Genomic DNA, 21773 nt, shown 5'->3' on the forward strand with positions numbered 1-21773 from the left:
TCTAGGTTTACAGAGGGACATGCTGCTTGAGAAGAAAGTATTTTCCTGAAGTCTCTCAAACTGTATATTGCCTTGTTCTTCCATTTGGTGGACGTGCTTTTGTCAAATGTTAAAGCCACAAAGGCTTCTAGCTACATGTTACAGACAGTTCCCATTTTAAAACTACAGTGCCCTACAAATTGTATGTTAAAGGGCCTGTCACTTTTGATTGATTGTCTGAGGAGGGATGAATTTGATTTTTCTCTTTCTCTGATGCACATGCGTTTCACTTCATTTTTTGACAGCAGGAAACAGAACTATTTATTAGTCAGAAGGACACAGATGATAGTTATTAAACACATCAGTTAGGGCCAGACCATGTGCCTTTAAATGACATTAGAAATTACCACGTGTATCTTAAAGAAGAAAAATATTATGATACTGTGGGCATTAAAAACAACAAGCTACTCTAAAATACATCAGGGTATTATTTTTTCTAATAGATTAAAATAAACATTTTTAACAAGATACTAAAAGAATAGTATTTTTAATGAGACATATTTGAATGGTATATTCACTTTGCATTCCACAGATGGGATATATATAACAGACAGGAGATACATATCTCTATATGTGTGCATGTATTCACACACACTCTGTTTATGTATATGAATACACAGAGTTAATTTTCAGTATAAAAAAAGAACTCTGGCTCTTACTACCTGGACAGTAACAATGCATTTCTTTAAAAAATGGATCTTTGTTCCCCTTAAAGACTTTTAAATTAGGAAGTGAATACAGTATAGCCAAGGCAGCACAGGATGGCACAGGAATATATGCTACTGGCAGGCTTTATGGAAGACATGACTTTCCAGAAGTTCGCTGGAGACAGCAGCTGGGGGGCTTCCTCGAAGTAAGAGGGGCAGCAAGGGAAGAGGACTCAAAGGAAGATTGGGCTTGCAAAGAAAGCTCTTAAAAAGAAAGCACCTTCAATTACAGGCAGAAAAGCTCATGTTACTGCTGGGGCTTTAAACTGCAGTATGTAGAGAGATGTGGCCAAAAGGGCATGAAAGAAAAACGCTTGTGCTAACAAAATTTGGGACGTTTGTTAGAGAGGCGGGACAACACGACAGAAAAAAAAAAAAACCCATATGCAGGAAAGCACATTTTGTTCAATACCGCAGAAGAGCAGCAGCAGAACTTAGAGGCTGTCTGGGTATGAGGGAGTGCAGTGGCTTTAAAGCTGTAACCTAGAAAGAACAGATGTTTTAAGAAGGTGATTTGGAAAGATGAAACAGCAACTCAGCTCTGAAGCAATTTGGAGCAGTGGTGAGCCACCTATGAGGCAATACCCAGCAGACATGCATGTAGTTGAGCCAACAGTGAAAATGTGAAGGTAATACATGGGGATCGTAAGCTCAGCAGCACGGAGATGAATTCTGAACCTGTACAGTCAAAGATTATCCTTAGATGTAAAGCAAACAGTAAAAGGAGACAACAGCAGGAGTAGGAATCTACTTGGCTGGCTCTTCAGGAACAACCCAAAAGCAGAATCTACAAGAAGATTAAGCCTGATTTGTAATCTCAAAACGTCCCTTTGAACACTCCAGCCTACCAGCTACTAAGCACCTCCTGTCACGACTTCCTTGAACCGTTTGCTTAAGGGGAAATACATCTAATTGCCTTGCATTTACAGCAAGGGTTCCCCACCTACTAGGATCACCCACTGTATCAGTTTCTCTAAGCCACGTGAAAGCCCAGCATTTCATTTCTTCCAAGTGGTGGTCAGTGGTTTTAGACAGCGCCTGTCAGGAAGTAATTAAACACCTTCTACAGAAAGAGGTTCAGAAGAAAGGCTGAGACACCCACATCCCAGCCTGGGAAGAGGCAGAAGACAGCTCCCCTCTTCACGGCTGTCCTGGAACTCGTCTTCACGAGAACACGTCTGGACCGCTGATTGCTCTGGAGCCCCGCAGCTCAAATACCCAGCACCCCCACCCCCCCCACCCCCCCCAACCAGACCTGCTAGCCTAAGCCCTAAAAAAAAATAAACCTCCGTATTCCCTTTGAATTCAAGTCTCTTTTCCATAGGAGTACTGAACTATCAGGAAACCCACCCTCCTTTTGAGACCTTATTAGCATGTGTTTGAGAAGGCTTTTGTTAATTGCCCAATTCAAACTTCAGAGAGTTGTAAGTAATGGAAGTCTAGAATGTTTAATTGGGAAACTCATAGTATGATTATTTGTGTAATATCAGTTAAGTGAGAAGAGTTTAATTTTTAATTATTTCAATTAATTTATTGCTGGGAGATTTACTTGGAGAATTTAAGCCTTATCTGTTTCATCAATTAAGAATCAAGAGATTCAAAGACTGGATACCGAGAGCATCTGAATGAATCAGCGGAATTATGTAATGTATTCGTCTTTTTTTAACCATTATTTGAGTTCAAAAAGAGCACTGCGTTCCCAAAAACCTAACTAGCTGCCTACGGATTTTTGTTCAGGATGTAGATGACCTATTTTTTAATTGCCTCAGCCCACATAATTGATTACATCTTTCCCTGTTCAGAAGAACTATTAAAGTACTTGTGATCATTTTGATACTGCTGCTAAGTGCCCAAATCTCAAATAAAATATGTCACGGATGGAGCCTCTGTGACAGACATTCCTGTTTTCAAAATGAACAATGACATTCACATTCCCAAAGTCTGTTACACCGATTAATGATATTAGAAGACCTTAACAAAGCTCAATTTTCATAAGTATCCAAAACTTAAGTTATTCATCTGCTTGGGTTTGAATACATGCAGAACCATCACCAATGGGTTTTTCAAATGTACTTAAATATGTACTATGCAAACTGACTCTTGTTAGTCTAATTTACTCCAGTAAATTAGCTATTTTATATGCAATAAATGCAGTTTTCTCTACACTCCCCACAATAATGAATTCTTCCATCCAAATTAAGAGGTAAACATCATGTTATGTGCATTTAAACCTCCCGAAAACATAACCGTTGATGAAACAGTTTACTGATATCATCATTGTTGATTAGAATTTGTTAAGCATTACCTCTTGGATATATCTGGAGAGGCTCTATTAACTGTCCATTTACTTGCTGTTCCATTACAGTGGAGTAATACTGCAAAGAGATTAAAGAAAGAGATTACTCAGTAACGTATGAAAAGTAGTAAGAGCACGCTTAAGATTGTTTAATTCAATGTATTTTTATTTTTCTTTAAATTGCCACAGTACATATCAGCCACTAGAATGCTTTCTTACTGTTTGCAATGTTCACACAACAAACTGGCATGGAAGGAACACAACCAAGGGGCTGCGATACCCAGCAAAGGGATCTCTTAGTGGCTCAACTATGCAATTTTCAGGCCCACTTGAAACCTAGGAATACCTCAGAAGAGGGAGCAAATGAAACATTGACAGCAAATATAGCAGTTGCCACACCTGATGAAGCCAGGAAAACAAGTCAAATGTGGAAACAAAGAAATGCTGTAAATACAGTAACAAAAAAAACCAAAACAAAAACCAACCAAACAAACAAAAAGGTGCAATTAGTAAGACTCCAAAGGAGAAAAAATCTGGAAATTATCCACAAATTGGTAGTGATGAGGGATAGTCAGGGTAGCTGGGGTCACATCCCTTATAAGCAGAGGTGTCGTGCATTCCCTTAGCGTACAAAATTAATGCACAGTAGGGTATGCAAAACAGAATTACTAGAAAGCCACTGCAGACATAGTGAGACCTCAGACTCCGAAGGAACCCACTAGGAGTGATCTGGGTGCGGGGGGAAGTTTATCAATAAAGACAGGCGAAGAATGGGCAAGAAGCGAGCAAGTACATGAGAACATCAAGAGCCAAGAAGACAGAAAATGTGGTATGAGGAAGCCTGAGAAGTGACACAAGGATGAGGATAAGGAGTGGCATTAAATGAAGACATAAACATTTGGATTGAACAAATTCAAATCTTTATTAGCCTTTTTTAATAGACCCTCACCTGAGGAGGGGTGAACACTCACCAGACGGGACATGTAACATCACAACCAGACAATCCCAAGGCGGGAGACAGACCTTGCTGTGAGTTTACTTTCTATAACCCACACATCTCTTATCACAATGTGTTGAATATTGAAAGCACATCACAAAGCACATTTCTTTTGCAATCACCAAACATCTTTGAAGCAAACACGCTGGCTGTGGGCCAGATCTTCATAGCATAAATCAGTGTAGCTCCACTGACTTTCATGCTAATTCTCACCAGCCGAGTGTGGTCTAAGACTTCAGCATGTCACTGTTACCAGCGTTCTGTGATACTATTACTCAAACTGGCAAGAATGGATGTCAACAAGGAAAAAAATTCTAAGTCTCTGTGGAATCAAACACATGTATTTCACTCACACCAATGGTTTCCCACAATGCAAGTGTTTTTACTTACGCAACTTCAAAAAGACAAAAGTTTACTACCTACCGTTACAAAACATTTTTCTTTCCTCTTACAATGGGATTAAACATGAACTACAGTAGCAAATGTTAGATGGACACAAAAGACAATTTACATGCAGAAGCTTTTCAGTGCTTCTGTTTCTCACATACATGTCAAAAACAGGAAGAAACTTCCTTTTCGTTAAAAGAGCTGTTATGAAGAAAATTCCTGAGGGTTTAAGGATCCATGGAGTTCCGCCTCCTGCGTGTACATCTAACACGATGCCTGCTGCTAAAAGCATTTCCCTTATTAAAATCTCACCACAAGATTTTTGAGGGAGGCATCTTGCTCATATTAGTAGACAAACATATAAATCCACGTCTTAAATAACTGTGTGACAAATGCTTCCACCGTGCTTACACAGAGCAAAGCTATTCATTATAAAAGCCCTCTCTTTTGAAACACTCGAGGTTTTTCAGGGGTCAGGACTACTCCACAGACTTATTTTGTATCAGGGGGGTCACAAGTAACATGCCAAATCCTCCCCCACATCCCCAAATCCCTTCAAAAGAAAGCTGTCACCAGTACTAGTAGTTATGGAGCTGTGAAAGAATCTCCTGCTCCACTGGGGGCCAAAATTGCTTAAGAAAACAAACTTTTTTCTTACCGTTTTAGTAGTGGCATTCTATGACCTGAAGACATACATATACACGGTATAAATATATATGACATACTCTCTAGAATAATGAACTAAAATAAACATACATGAGACTGTTTCCTACCAAAAAGTAAAAAAGAAACAACATAGAGGAGGAAAGCGAGAAAAAAACATGGCCCTCTCCATTACTCAAACAGCGATGACAAGTAAATGAAATATCAATCATGTAAGCTGTCAACCTTTTGGGACAGCAATAACTGTTAACAAGTAGTCTGGAAAAATTGTCTGAAAATGACTTGTCCTCCACACATGAGCATTTGAGGTTTCCATGGAAAATTAAGATGCCAGTGGCTATTTGGAACATTGTTCAGGTATTCTTTTTAATGGAAAATTTGCCAGTTATTGATCCAGAGCATGTATCCCTTGCTTTCAGAAAGCTGCAAGCAACTTTCCAATCAGTGGCTGTCAAAAAAATTACTGCCTTTTTATACCATTACAAGACAACAGTTAAAGTGCAACTCCACTGCTACTCAGTGTCCGTCTTTAATTAACTGCAATGCACAACAGGAAAACAATCTTATTTACCATTCCACAATATTTGCACAGGCATAATATAAGGTATTTCTGCATACATAAAACAATTCCAGAACTGCCTAAAATCACTTACTGTCTAGTTCAGAAACCAAAGAACCTAAAGATAAAAGGTCCTGCATGACTCAAAACATCTTCTGCAATTAGTGTCATACTTGCATGGAAGAGATCTGTATTCTCAGGGAATTATTTTTTTGTTCTTAAACTGAAAGAAAACCCTCCACTTTCATTTTGCAGAATACTAGTAGAACTGGAGGCTAACTGTTCCATGTCAAAATTCCTAGAAATATGTGAGCAGCTGTCCAGTCCTCCAAATATTTGTTGCAGGCCTGAAAACACTCAAAAATGAGTGGTTTTCTCCCCTGGTACATTCTTCAAGCTTACAGTAGGTTCATTCCTTTTCTTGTAGGCTAAGGACATTTGTTTTCTTATAAACATATCCCAAAATGACACCTATAGGATGTCACAAAGTTAAGCCATGAATGCAACACTCAAATAGAAAACTCGTTTAAAGCTAAAGGGAAAATTTTCAGAGAAGAAAAGCTGCTGAAGTGGAAAGAAGTCATTTACAGACATCCCATAATTTTTAAGGGAAAGCAGAGACTTGAGCAATCATAACTCTAATGTACTGAAACTTTAACAGTAAGCTTGGAAGCATAGCAAAAAGATGACCTTACAAAGGCATGATTAATCTTAAGACTGTGCCAGGAAAATTCAAGTTTTCCAGTTTGACAGTAAAAATGGCAGACATTTTATAAGGAAAAAAAAAATAATCAAGAAACACAAGGTGGGGAAGCACCACCAGTGATCTAGCTGTATGAAACAAAAGAACAGAACACCCCCTCAAACAAGCACAAAACCCCCTTGACTGCAGCAAGGATTTTCTTCCTTTCTTTCACACAACTGTCATAATGCTCTTTAATATCAAACTTGTAATACAATGGTTTCATCTCCTCTGGAAAAAAAGACAAACCAAACCTGCACATGAGGGGGGTTTATTTAATAAATCCCTTGAGTTTCACAGAGATCAATCACCAGCATCTGGAACCTGCACTTCTTTCACCCCAGGATTAAGTCATAGGCAACAACTAAAGTCTCTTTGGACCAGGGTCTGCTAACAGACTTCCAGTCAACCAGCGCCCACCCAGCCTTCACCAGGCAAGAAATAGCACGACCTCTGCAGATATCAAAAGGACCAGAATTTCAGTGGGGAAGCCTCCCTGGCACCTAGAAAACAAGAACCCCCTTCATAGGAAACATTGATCATTTGATGTATTTACGTGCTAAGTTCACAACAATGAAACAACATCGTTTTGCAAAAAAAAAACCAAAAAAAACCCAGAGAACATGTGCCCAAGAGGGATCCATTAAGCAGAGACTCAGGCAAGAAGTAGGTGATCCAAGCGTGTCCCTGCTCTGCTTCCTCTGCAACAGGGAACTGAGGACGAGGACTGAACCAAGTCACTAAGTCCCACCAAAACCATCTACAAATGGTACTAAACAGAGCTTGTGTCTGGCATGGTCCAAGTTAAGGCCATTACTATTGCGAGAAGTGCACTTTAAAAGGAACTTGCAGTCCATCCGGCTTAGAGAAAGAATACCCATTTGTCATTTTCTTGCTTATTGACTGCATTTGACAGGAAATGTTAAATGATATTTTTTCACTTACATCTACAACATGAAAGATACACTGAAGCTACATTCAAATTGTTTTGTTTCAATAAGTAACTGCATACTTTATTTCTGTAGACAGATTTTATATTTATAGGTATCTAGATAGATTTTACACACATCTATGTATATAAAGGCAAACACAGACACATATATCTCGTATTAAGAAAGAGAAAATACATCTTTAAATCCTCTATGAATACTGAGCCTGCAGCTACAATGAAACTCTTCTGTTAGGAGGGGTGAAACAGTCACCAGATGAAAGTAGATTTTGAAAAATTTTTAGAGCCCAGGGGTTCATTTTTAATGAGCCGTTACTTTAAGTACTGCATAAAAAATACAAGAAATTGATAGTCCATTTAGCCTGCACTATACCTAATGCAAAAGTCATTAAGATGCATTATTCTTAATGTTTATGATATGATCAGTAAGTGTACAAGTCTTTTTTTTTTGTTTTTAAAGTCAAGCATGTCCATATATCTCATGTGATACAGTTTTCAAACACCTATGCTTAACACAGGAATATCACGCTCTGAACTTAATACAGGAATATTGTACTGGGAACACTCCAGCTTACCTTAACACTTTCATAGAAACAAAAATACAGAAACTGATCAACATGGAAAATACCAGCATTCGTTGTACTATACCTACATAGGATAGCATGGCTTTCATTTCTTCATCGCTTCTGACTGTAATCCGATCACCATCCTCATCTTCATCTAACAAAGAAATGTATTACATTCATGAACAATGGGAGAGGGATATTTACAATTTTAGTATGTAAGGTTTTTACTTGGACGTTTAGAAGCAAACAAAAATACTAAGAATGTATAAGCCAACTACACAAGTAACAAGATACTCTTAAATAATAATGTTTAACCACTCCAAACATTAATTAACAAAGACCAGAATTACATCTAAAAAGGGGGCATGAACAAAGTGCTCAAAACTTTGGTCTCAACAGATTTTACTGCCAGAATCTCTCCAGAAGCCAAACACTTTACACAGGCTGCAATTCCCCTTGCTGAAACCCGTCAAGGTACTAAGCAAACAGAAAGTCAAGTTTCCAAGTGTGCTTCTATCCTCCCAGATGGATTTAAGTTTTGGCAGCTTCTTTCATCAGAATTACTAGAAATTAAAATAATAATAATAATAATAAAAGGTCTTCCTCTTCCTCCCACTAAAAACTTCTGGTCTTACTGTCAACCCCACCTCAACCCACCTGCCCTGTGTCAGGTTCCTCCCACCCCTGTGCCCCCATGCCCGTTAGAAATGCATGGGCATCTCTGCTTCTTCATGACACAGCAACACTGACTTAAAAATGGTAACTTCTAAGTGGACACACATCTGCAGTGTTTATACAGAGAAATTTAGATAAAGTTCGTGAACGAGCAAAACCAGTTGAGTTTTTGTTCATAGTGCAACTGTGGGCAAAGGGGAAGCAGAAGGCAGGAGCAGCAGCATCAGGAGATCACGGTTTCGTGACGATGGCTCAGGCACCGCCACAATCGCGCAGAAAAGGCATGTCTGGCGAAAGGGAAGAGGCTGCTGTAGAGACAGAACCAGAGGAAAGGGAGCGAGATTCGGAAAGGCTCCAGCAGAGCAAAGCATTCAGAAAGAATTATTAATATGAAGATCTGAAGGAGGAATAGACTTTCCAAAGACATATGGCGGGATTCAGCAGGTGCAGATTTACCAGGGGGGCTCAATCCCCCCCCATTAGCACCAGCTGGTGCAACAACACGCTCCAACATCCCATGCAGCAGTTGCTGAGACACCCCATGCTGTTCCTTCACTCCGATGGGAGCAGTGTCCACCCTGTCCACTCCTGCACCGGTCCTCATGAAAAGCTCATACACTCTCACCGACGGGAGACCTGCACCAGTCACCAGAGGAATGGAAAGACCCCTCCCCTCCAAATCAGTTAGAAAACGTTAATTTATTTTTATTGCTCTAGCTTTGGGGGAGAAGGGAGGGGTTAATGATCTGTCTCCAATTTTTGCCTGCTGCAAATTAAATATCTTGTATAGATACTTATTAAAAACAAACGAAAAAACCCAAAAGCAAAGCCCATTGGTATACAGCCCAGTGTTACATTTTTTTTTTCCCTTTGGACAGGAAGTTCTTTGAAAATAAAACAAGAAACATCAAACTGATACCAAAGAACAGCTGTCAAATTTGCACACTTTTTTGGCCAGAAAACATTTACTGTGGGGAATTTCAGCCATGAAGGCCCATTTCAGTTGGGATATTTAAAAGGCCTGAGACACCCACCTCTGCCTGAAAGCTGATGGAGCTCACTGTGTCAGGACACGTACACACACATGAGGACAGACAGACCAGAACAATTCTGCTCAGGCTCCAAGCTGCAAGCAAGCCGGTCAGAAAGCCATACGGCTACAAAAGAAAAGCACTCTGCCCAAGCTAACCTGCACTGGGAAACCAAGAAGCAACACCACCACCCCCACCCCCCCCATATTACAAACACCTGTTAAATACCAAAGGGTGAGGACATGGAGATGAGCAAGTGCATTTACATGGCTTTGGGACCAGAGCAGAGGCTGGGGCAGTCTGCCTGTCCGTCCCCATCTCTACAGATGTGCTCTAAATCGGTGAGACAGGAGCTCTCTGCAATCACAGCCCCTGCATATCACATCAACATAAAAAGTGCCATTATGTCCCTGGATGAATACTCACTCTTGCTCCTAGTTACATACAAGAATCTGGGAAGAGATCTGAAGTCAACAAATCAAAATTACCCGAAAAAAGGAGTTTGCTCATTTTGCCTCTGAAAACCTAGCAGGTAATTCTGAGGCTCTAACAAGGAAAGAGCAAAGCAATGCAGAAGACAGAGCAAAACAACATGAGACAGGTAAGAAAGGAAAAAAAGTAACACAAAAACCTCAGAATTACACTTGAAAAATGTACTGGCAGAGAGCTGTGGGACACTGGAAACCTGGAAGCTGGAAGAGGAGGAACTAGACAGCACAGCTATGTCCTACAAGAGCCTTGTCTCATGGAAATTTAACTGCTGAACTGCCAAATTGCTAAAACTGCTTGCTAGGGTTACCAGCCTGCACCAAGCCATGAATGATGAAAAGATTAAGAAGAGTTAGTGAGTTGAAACTGAATGCTTCCTTGCCTGGAAACATTTTAGGCAGAAAGGAGGAGGAGTTGTAAAACTGCTACCTGGCCAAAGCCCAAGTCCTAGTCGCAGTGTGTAACAGAGTAAGAAAGGCTGAAGAAGCAGCTGTTGGAATAGCGAACACAATGCACGCCATGCATCAACAAGAAGGGATCAGAGTAAAACGCAGAGGAGGGGAAACATATGACAGAGGGAGATGAATACATGGAGACAGAAGCTGTTAAACAGGCCTGGCTTGAGGGAACAGACTGAGCTGGGACCACGAAAAAAAAAAAAAAAAAGTGGAAAATTCTTACAGTCCACTTGCAAGACATTTGTAACAATCACACAACATTCATTTTCAATGATTAAGAAATTAACTCCAAGGTTCTCAGAACTGCAAAATTCCTAATGGTGGTACAAAGGGAATAAATGAAAAACACGTTGATGAAAAGGCAGAAAATGTTACCTGGCATTAAAAAAGCCAAATCTAAAAGAGCCAGGCAATGCTTGTAAAGAGTAAACCCAGAAGCAAATACATCTCATATCTGTGCAGAGATCCTTTGCCACCCTACCATGACATTTAAGTGGGCACAGCCCTACTAGCTCAATGTGACACATGGGTTCAGAAAGATTTCCAGGCTTCTCTGCTTGCCTAGAGCACAGCAATACGATTTTCCAGCACATTAGGGAAGCAAAAGTAGAACCAAAAAATCCTACGTACTGGCTGGATTTTGCTAATGTCACTTAAAATGGAGGAAGAAATCCTCACAAGATACCAAATAGAGTGCAGCAGATGGTAAACAAATATTATGAAGCAATCTTCACAAAATCTGCAGTGTGTCACAAATATACAAAATGGCAGAGTTTGGATAAAAGGATCATAACAGGCCATATGTTGTTAGTGATTTTATTTTTAGCGATGTGTAATACAACAGTGAAATCCACATAAAGGTCCAACAGTAGGAGAAGTGCAGCCCCAGGTAGGAGCCGCAATGGATGGTACGCTGTAGATAACAATAACTAAACAAACAGTAGAGGAGCCTGCACTGGATGGCAATTATCCACATCTGAAGAAGCAATGAAGCAGGTGAGAACGAAGCTTAAGCTGGTAAAATCTAGGCATTTGATATGGAAAAAGTAACCAGAAAAATCGCACATCAATATACATAACATATTTTAGATGCCAGTTAAATGGCAGGGGAAATGGTTTTGTGCAGATGTAAATGACAGACTAGAGACATGAACTGAAAGCACAGAAGCAGATGTTAGAAGACACAATGAAATAAGTATTTCGAGGAAAGTTCTACACATGGTACCATTAATATGGGCTACTGCCCTGATTGCAGCGACTGCTACTGGTGCATGAAGTTCAAACAAAGCTAATGTGTGATGTGGGAGGTATGCAAAAGAAATATTAACATATCATAAAAAAAAATAATGGCAAGGTCTGAAGCCTGATTTTGCTCAGGTCTCTGTAGAAAGTCTTGTTTTAAAAAGCAAGGCAGAAGAAATATCGAGGCTACAGAGAAATAACACTTATAATCTCCATTTTCAGGTTTCTGGCGGTTTAGGAGGGGAAAACACAAGCATATGAAAAGAAAGATTAAAAGCACTAAACAGTACTTGAAGAACCATAGAACAATATTTCCTTTGATTATCTACACACAGAATTATCCATAAAGCTCTAAAAAGGGGAGAAATGCTAATAAGAACGCAAGGCCAGGTCCTATCTTCTTGTAACTGTTCTCCCACCTTCAGCATCACTACCTTACTCATCTAACACTTCTAATCCCCTCCAGCTCTCTCTTGCTATTTCATCTCTATCAAAGGAAAACACAGATTTACATAGAAAAAAATAATAATAATAAACATTAAAAGGGAATAGCAGGAGCTCTCTTCACTTGGACGGAAACTCTAGCTCAGTATCTTACCCCCTAAGACACAGCTGTTTGACTCCCCTTTGTAGCTTATTGCTCTCCAGACAGGAAAAAACCCCTGGTATCGCTCATAAAATAAGAACAGGCTTCAAAGAATAGAGCTGAAATAGATAATTGCAGATATAGGCCTGAATCTGCACTAAAATATTCACCGAGAGCTTTCCTAACTCAGCCAATGCATCATACAACCACCTTCATGAGGTGCAAGTGTCCTGACTGACAACGCCAACAGACAGCTTTCTCAGACCCTACACAGAAGCTGTTTTTCCCAGCTTCTCAACCAGACGCACATGGCCTTTCAGAAGTTATTACTGCTGCCCAAGTCTACCCAGGTGTCATTTTCCTGCAGCTCTCATACCTCTTCCAGGAGCTGAAGCTGAATAACTACTGACACCTCCTGCTCTTGCACAGGAGACAGAGAAGATGTTGTATTTAGCTTCAGCCCAGCAGAAGGAAAAAAGGAAAAAATAAAAACGCAGCAGTCCTTCCAGCAAAAAACAGACATTTGTTCCAGTGAAAGGAAACATTAATTTCTAACGCTGCTATATTTGGTACAAAGTCCGTATGTTGTACCGTATTTCTGTAAAGGCTGCTGCTCTTTTGGTTTCTTCCAATGGAGGATTAAAATTTTAAACTTAAGACCTACAGGTACTTTATACTTTTCATTTAATTCCAGCAATATAATTGCAGTGAGGAGTAAGAGCACGGTAAGGTCATGCTGGTAATTAAAGCTATATTGTAGAAATATGCTCATTCAAGATGTGATTAAATAATAAAATATTGCTTAGTTCAGTATCATCATTAAACTTGCATTAATGCATAAATGTTTAACCGTAACATATAATGAACGTAAACATTATTTATTTAAATAAATGACAGCCCTATAATGTGACAAAGGAGACAGTTTATACAAGTCATACTTACACTCAAATGCTGTTGTCGTTGCATCTGGCAAAACTTGACCGATGACATCCTAAAATATAAAGAAGAATTAGCTAATATATCAAATGGGAAATGCCTGAGATGATTTACTCTAAATCATCTTAATGACTCCCCAGCTGCACGCTGTAGACTTAAAGACCTGCTACTCACCACTGCCCCAAAATTACAAACTTTTTAGCACACAACACAAATCAGTACAAGCCACAGCACTCGTCTTCATCGCCACGTTACCTTGAGGAAAACTGTTTTCTTTTCAAATAACTCAATCATAATTGCAAACAAGTCAGTGTGGTCTGTTCTTGCAGTTTAAAAATCGATTTTGTCTGTAGGTTATAGAAAAATGTACATCTAACTCATCGCAGTCATAAAAAGAGGTTTATGAATGGCTTTTTTACTTAAGAAAGCACGTTTTCTCTCTCAGTCCTGCTTATATCACCCTGATTCCTCCTCTTTGCTTCCGAAAAACTGCCCTGGTCCTCTCTCCCACTGCAACGTAACCTCATCACACAGCTCCATCTCCTGCCCTGCCTGCAGCTCAGGAACAACTGGGTAACAGACAGCTCTGAATGGGTTTAGGGCTGCCATCATGAATTAAAACAGTAGCTGTGAGCCTGAACAAATTTTTTGTTGCTTTCACTCCACAACTGCCCGGGAAAGCGGTGGGACCCAGCAGCCACGTCGAGCTGCCTGCTGCTGCCTCGCAAAGCAGTGCTGCGTCTCAAGATGCTCTCCACTCCACGCAAGCCAGAAAGTTTGGAGGGCTCTTAGTCATTCTTAATTAGAATTTAAACTTCTTCAAAACTTGGTAGAGGGATGCAAATACATCGGCTGCCCTGAAGGAAGTAAGGTTAAAATACCCGAAGAAGTGAACGCACCAACCTGGAAGGCAACCTCCAGCCTCGCCGTTACGACAATACCACGCAATCCCTTTCCTAAGGGATGTGCAACTCGCCTACACAAGCCCATCACAGAATATACCAAAAATATCCAAGTGTTACATCTCTCTGTTATTTTTTGCTAATACAAGTCTTTCCTCTACAACTAAACTAAACCGAGAACATTTTTGAATTATTTTTTTTTAGCCTTTACATACAGCATTTACTCAAAATTCAGTGAAAAATAGCTGCTCAGACTGAAGTCATCCTGGCCTCCCAGTGCATGTGCTGTTGTCAGCCTTTGTGAGGCTGCAATATGTCATGTCAGGGCACGGCATAAATGCACAGCATGGCTTTTTCCTTCCTGCTGCCTGATTTCTCATGTCACGCCATCTCTCCACTGACAGTGTCACGAAGTGATTAGAAATTAATGAACAACAATATTTATGGTAGTACATACCCTGTGAGCATCTCGGGGTGCTAAGCACCCCTTCTCTCCCCATATCAAAGCTTTAGCGATCACTGTCTTGTCACTTTTGATTTCTCTATTTTTTCATTTAGTCTAAACATCGGAAATGAAACATTCTGTGCAATGTTAAAGAGACACAATACAATGAGAAAGCGGCCAAGCAACCTGAAGATTTCCACAGAGCTTAACCGAAGCAAATAGTATTTCTAAAACTTTCTCATGTTGCCTTCTCATTTTAAATGTTAAAATAAATCAATAGTATGTAATTTAAACTATTAACTGTATACAAAAGATTTGCAATACAGCTTGCTTAATTATGGAGATTGTAAATTTGTGGAGCAAAAAAAAGGAAAAAACCAAACCCCTAACCCAAAACATTGTCATGTTAACAAAAATTCTCCCATTTAAATACTTCTACAGGGTTTGACAGCTGTCAGCCCTCTGTCAAAAGCCAGCCAAGCTGTAAAGTCTTACCTAAACAGAAGACTGTGCTGTTAACTAATTATTTCTAAATCCATTTAAACGTCGAAAATTCCTCAGCAAAAACACTTTAATTGTGTTAGAATTAAGCCACTTGTAAAAAGTTCTTATGTGGGCACACAGATGCTTCCATGAAAGGGATTTTAAAATTGTTATCAGAAAAGGACCCTAGCTCTGGGGTATTTAAAAACCATATTTAAGAGATGTGTAAGGATGGCACTCGAGGACGGTTCCAACAGCTTCAAATGTCTGCTAGGAAAGCTCCAAGACTCCCAAAGCTGTGACAGCACTAAAACAGTGATAACAGATCTTTTTTATATGTACGTACACATTCTCAGAATAACTTGTTCTATATATCAGGACTTCTTTAAAATGAGTAATAACCAAGTACATGAATTTTTGAACTACACACCGTAACTGCCTTATACTAAATAAATAGTTGAAAACCCTACCAACTGCCACAAAAAACTTTGCTCCGATCAACTTTCAGTATTTCTATGAAACCAACACATCTGAGAAAAACTAGCCTTGCAGAGAGGGGGGGTGTGGTGGGGGCGGAATTACACCATTACTCTGTTGTTATGGTAGTATTTTCATCAGTTACATAAGACTTCCATCCTCAAACATTCAGCAGACCTCCCAGTGACCCAAGCTTAAAGGATTACTCTAAATTTCAACAGATTATGTGTGTGTGATGGTTTTCTACTATCACAACAGAGGTCACAAACAATAATATACTACAACTTGTGGACGTGGTTCAAGTGGGCTCACATACATGATAGCTTCTATTCCATCTTACAGAACTGAAAAGCTTCTAACAACAAGGAGAAAAATCAGGGAACAGCAGCTGAAACAAGAACTCCATCAAATCTGCTCTCTAGAAGAGCTGTGGAGCACTTATCTCTCAGGCGAGAAAGCAGAAAATGTGAAAACACTGCTTTAAATGACAGCGTAAATATTGAAACCATGGCCCTCACTGCTGCTTCAGTTAAAACTTGTTTTATCTCAGTACAACATCATGAAGTTATCCTGAATTAACACCAAGTGCTTAAATACTCCAGTGACAGGGGGAAAACGAATCCAGACAGCCTGATGAAAAAAATAAGCTTATTGTAATTCATTTAGTGGTGCCTTTAAAATAAATCTATTTACTGGTAACTTACAGGTCTGCAAAGCTGATATACACAGAACATATTTAAAGTGACATCATGAAGAACAGCTCTTAGCACCTTTGTTTAGGAAAGTAATCAAGCAAATGCCTAACCTAAAGCATACAAGCATTGCCACTTCCATGGGTCAGGTACCGTCCTACCGCATCAAGGCCAACCACCACCAGCGTCAACCTGCAGCTATCAGGCTTTCAGGTTGGAATACCTTCTACACAGTTTAGTACCTTCAAAGGCTCCTCCAAGAGACAGTATTAGAGCAGCTGAAAATTAAGAAACATGTCATTTAGTGTGTAAGGCATTGCACTGAGCATCTGACTCCAACAGATTATTCTATGGCTATGGACAGGATATTTGGTGACTCTACTGCAGCTTCTTCTCTGAAAAAGGAAGATGGAAATACTCTTGCATGCCAGACTGAAATGCTGCGAGGCTACACTCATTTGTATTCATGAGGCTGTACACACTTCTAGGATGCTAAATTAACAAAAATCAGGTTAAAAAAAAAATATCTTTCTGTTCTCAAAGACAATTTTATGGGGCTTTCTTAATAAAAAGTGGACCATGGGACCTACCTTAGGAGGAACAACAGCCTTACTACACAGGTAATTCCAGGCTCCCCCAAGCCCCTAGTTCCCACTGATGCTAGAGACCTGGGGCTACGCACTTGGGTTTTGGAACTGGCTAGCAAACGTGCTTCTACAGTTCAAGGCAAGATAGTACTTCCCACAAAACCACTTGGACTGCAGGTACACAGAGCAGGCTGGAGCCTGCTGTGCTCTGGACAGCACCACACAGAGCCAGATCAGTACTAAACAGGGCAAACTACAGGGATTATTCATATCTTGATTGTTCCCCACACAGCAGGAGCTGAGAAGAAAGGGGTACCTTGCAGTCCTGTATCTTCAATTTAGAGAGACGTGGACAATAAGGGAAACAGTGGGGTCTGACTGGATTATTACTATTCAGTCATTTACCTTAGCAGGGAACATCTCAGTTCTCCACATTAACTTTAATTGATACTCTTAACAAATAAGCCCTCTGTAACTGCCTACCAGGTGAGTGGAAATTACAGGGAAGGCTGAAGGACAGCAGAAGACTGGGTCAGCCCTACTCCTGCTGTCCCCACGACACTTGGGGCTCCTCCCCAGCTACGTGTGGTGCCAGATCTACCACACTTTAGTGTACGGAGCCTTACTTCATTTAATTTCTGTAGTGACCAGACAAATTAGGCACGCGTGTCCTGTGATGGCACATCCTGAAACACAATCAGTTAGACAAATGAGGGCCTCGAGACAGTTCGGACCTTATCAAACTCCTTAAGATTTCACAGTCCACAAGAGAGGGTTTTTGACATGAAAACAACAATCATCAAACGGTACTACTGCACAGATGCACTCCCAACTGACACTGTCATAACATCCGTCATCCCCACATCTAAGATTTCCACTGATGACAAGAGATGTGTCACCACCTACTGACTCACCATACATAACCCAACACTTCCAGGTAGGACAGAGGTATTGCTGTCACCCCTACCATCAATGCAACAGCCTAACAGTGGGTAACTGAAAATTATCATCACCGACGCAGAAGTGACCCGATGCAGACACCTGTCCACTTCCACTTGACAAAGAGCTGGGACATTTCAACCCAGGAACCGTTCATATTCTTCTATCAATATGTAGAAATAATTCAGTGTGCAGAAGGCCAGAGACAGACCTGCACCTGCAGAGAAGCTGGGTGAAGCAACCCACAGGTGATCTGTAGCAGCCGCATCTTCTCAAAAATACTGTTAACAGTCATCTCAACCTGCACCATGTAGGGGAGCCAAGAGCACGCACGGCCACCCACCTGGCGCAGTTCTCCAGAGTGCTCTGCTGGGCTACATGAAACAACTGTGTACCGGCACGCACCCCACCTCAGCAGCTGTGCCTGCTGGCGCAGAAGTGCCAACAGCACAGGCACGGGACATCACCAAAGGTTTCATGGCTGCCTCAACACACAGACCTTCCTACACAAACGTCACAGAAATTTGTGAAGAACATCAATGATCACCAACGTGAGCGTAACAGCAAAAACTGAGATTTTGTAAGAAAATCGGCAACGTATGGTCTTGTCATGCTCCACCATCACCTGCTGGTTGGAGAAACTACCACCTATGAAGCAGGAAGCTCAACCTGCTCATAACCAGAAAAATACATTTTACGAAGTCCAGAAGATGTACTAGACAGCTGTAAACAAACAAGATGGGCATCAAAATTGGGTGAGGAGGGGGAAGAATTAGAAACCCCTTTTCTCAGTGACTTCAACAGCAATGCAGAACAAGATGAGCGTTGCATTAGCCAAGCCCACCTGCAGTTCTTGGTCTTTGAGCGGGGATGATTTGTGTGAGCAAACTCGAGGCTTGCTGATCACAGGAACTGCCCATCCAGCGGCAGGTAGAATGCTCTGTATGATCCGTTATATCACAGTCCTTCTGTCTTGATTTGTCATGCTGATTCTATAACAGATCCCCTACGTAACTGCCTCCCTGAACATGAGCAGTGAAAAACTGAGTCCTGAGACATGCCAAGCTGAAGACTTGCCTGACACGTTCTCCTCCCTTTCACACTTAAGCGTGGCCACAGCTCTCAGAAAGCATCACTTCTACATGACTGGAGGTTACTGCAGGTGTCAGTGATTTTGGTTGCTCCTCAAGGTCCTGCTGTTGCGCATTGACCATAATGACTCTTAGAAGCACTTCAGATGTCAAGGGCTCTGTCAGGCTCCCTCCTCAGCATGCTGGAGCAAATTACTCAAACTTGCAGCAGGGCATCTCACTCTAGATCCGAGTTCAGTACTTTGCCCTGATAAAACTAATAAATCAATACAGGTACAGCCTATCTGAGGTACTCCAACAACTGTACTACAGTACTTCAGCTTGTTTGAGAGCTGGCTCCAAAAGGCATGCTTACTTTTAGTATTGTATCACAGCTGATCACACAAGTTCATTTTACCTTCAGGTCGAAAAGGCATCCATTGAACCCAGCAGCAACCTGATGGAGCAACTGTTGGAGCTACAACAGAAACTGCAGGTGCAGAGCCTCACAGGTAAGATATGGTCCAACCACTGAGTTACAGCTGTGCTGCCTGAAGCCTTCTCTGGCTTTAGATACAGGTCCCATACCTCACTGCTGTCCCAAACAAAAACTCCTAGAGCAGCTGTAGGGTCAGCACCCCTGTAGTAAACCATAGGCTCCGGTTCCTACTGCATACACAGTTTAAATTTCAATGGCACTTTCTTCAATCTACTTGTTAAACAGACTACACGGTTCAATTTTAAGGCACACACACCCCCAGCTGCTTTTACACTGAAGCAACAAGGGTGAAAACTAAGAAGCAAAATGGTTTTCTAAAGCCATGCCTTCAACCTGGCAACATTTCTCTACTTTTAAGAAATACAACCAAACTTAAATTTCCAATAATTCTAAAATGCCAAAGGACAGTCCAAGCGTCATCACTTTATTTGGAAAAAAAACCCTAGGAAACGTGAAGCAGAATGTGGAGTAAACCTGGCCCAGCTTTGCACCACTTGTCTCTGAAGGGTAGGGTGGGTTGTCTCAAGCTTGCTGTGTAACTGCTAGAAATGCACAGCAATCTCCAAGGGGAAACTACCCCTCGCAAAAATGGCACCGATCCATCAAAAGTTCTGCTCCCTCTCCTCCATCTATAGAAAGTCTTGTATAACGCTAAATGTTAGGAAGAATGAAACCTGGAACATCTGGAGCCATCCACTCCAGTGACCTCTGCAATCTTCCACAGGCCCCACGTCGAACATTTTGCATCAAGTCAACCCCTTAATTCCCGTGTGTCTTCTCAGTAAAATGCAGCACATTTCAAGAAATTTGCAGAATCTCTCTCCAACATTTATAACAACAGAAGAAATCAAGTATGCACATGATCTGTGGTATGGAAAGATTTTTCTTTAGAGAACTAGTGGCACATGGAGTCTCTGGCAGTGATGTGTTACGTAGGAAGATCAAGGCACGCTGGAGTAAGTAAGCGTGAGCTGCATGCAACGATTAAGCTTTTCTTTGGGCTAAGGGTGCAACTGAGAAGAAATGGTAAGTGGGATAGATATCCGCTACCACTTCTGAGTAAACGGAGGATCCTTGTAGACTTGATGTGCAGAAGCAGCGACAATAACGCAGGCAGGGGTTGAGGGCTGTTCAGGGCAAAGGTGACACAGCAGACCCAAGGCAGAAAACCAGGCAAGATCGTCGCAAGCAAGGGCAGCTCGAGCCCGCGTGCAGAGCGCACGGTGCCCGTGCCCCAGCCAGGGAGGCACCGATGCCCAAACCCCCGAACAACCCCCGCAGTGATGCCCGGTGCCCCCCCGGCACGCCGGGGCGCAGAGGCGCGGGCACGCTGCGCGCCTGGCCCTCCCGCACGCTGACCCTCGGAGCAGCCGACCCTTCGGTGGGCTGGGGGCCACTGCTCGGGTCCCCCTGACCCCCTAAAGCACCGGGGGGCACCGACGCTGCCCCAGGGCTGGGATTTTCCTCAGCCTCCCCCAGAATCACTTTCCCACTAAAACTTTCAGGCGCAGACACGAGGCAGCAAAAAGCCCATTCCTTAAAAAAAGACCCAACCGCCTCACAAAACCACCTTTCGCCTTCCAGGGGGGATTTTTGTTACCACTCCCCCCCCCCGCCCCGGGGCAGCCCGCAGACCCCGGGGGCGGCACCGCGTCCCCCCGCCCCCGGCGGGACTCACCAGCACGTCCCTGAAGAGCAGCTGAGGCGCGGAGTGCACGGTCCAGTCCACGGCCCCGCCGTCGGGGATCTTGATGCGGATGACCAGCGCCTGGCTCTCCATGGCGCGGGAGGGGCCGCAGAGCAGCCAGAGCATCCCCGCCCCGCCGGGCTCACATGCTGCGGCGGGCCGCGGGGCTGCCGAGCCGAACCGAACCGGGCCGGGCCGAGGCTGCACCGCCCCGCCTCGCCCGCAGGAAGGACTCGCTGCCCCGGAACCAAAACGCAGCGGCCGGGAGGAGGGAAGGCTGGAGGAGGAGGAAGGGGAGGCGGCGCCATGTTGCGGGGAGGAGGCGCTGAGCGGCCCGGGCAGCGGGCAGTGAGCCGCGCCAGCAGCGATATAAATTATTCCCCCCCCCCCCCCCGTTATGCTTCTACTTTCAACACTGTTGAGACAACGAATCAAAAAGAGTCTGGTTCGGACTCCCGCGTTAATTAAAAAGTGTGGAAAGTCCCCAGTGCTTCGAAATTCAGAGTATCGAGCGGGAGCCTGCCCCAGCGACAGCTATTCCTGAGGAACTCGGGGGGGGGGGGGGGGGGGGGGCTTTTGCCCTCGGGTTACCCCCTGCAGCAGCCCCCAGCCCGCAGGCCCTCGTGCCCACCATCAAAGCAAACCCGTAAGGTGGGCCCTTGGGTGCGGG

General features: G+C 42.5%; 1 protein-coding gene across 1 annotated transcript in view; it reads right to left on the reverse strand.

Annotated features, from left to right (window-relative positions):
- The window catches only part of MAP2K5 (mitogen-activated protein kinase kinase 5), a 140893-nt gene extending 119570 nt beyond the window's left edge, over positions 1 to 21323 (reverse strand). The window contains 4 exon segments of the mRNA XM_037394283.1: positions 3052 to 3121; positions 7992 to 8059; positions 13329 to 13377; positions 21095 to 21323. Coding sequence (XP_037250180.1) covers positions 3052 to 3121; positions 7992 to 8059; positions 13329 to 13377; positions 21095 to 21229 — 322 coding nt within the window. The 5' untranslated portion in view covers positions 21230 to 21323.
- Positions 21324 to 21773: the final 450 nt, after the last annotated feature.

The sequence above is a fragment of the Falco rusticolus genome, chromosome 7, assembly GCF_015220075.1.
Source record: "Falco rusticolus isolate bFalRus1 chromosome 7, bFalRus1.pri, whole genome shotgun sequence".
Lineage (NCBI taxonomy): Eukaryota > Metazoa > Chordata > Aves > Falconiformes > Falconidae > Falco > Falco rusticolus.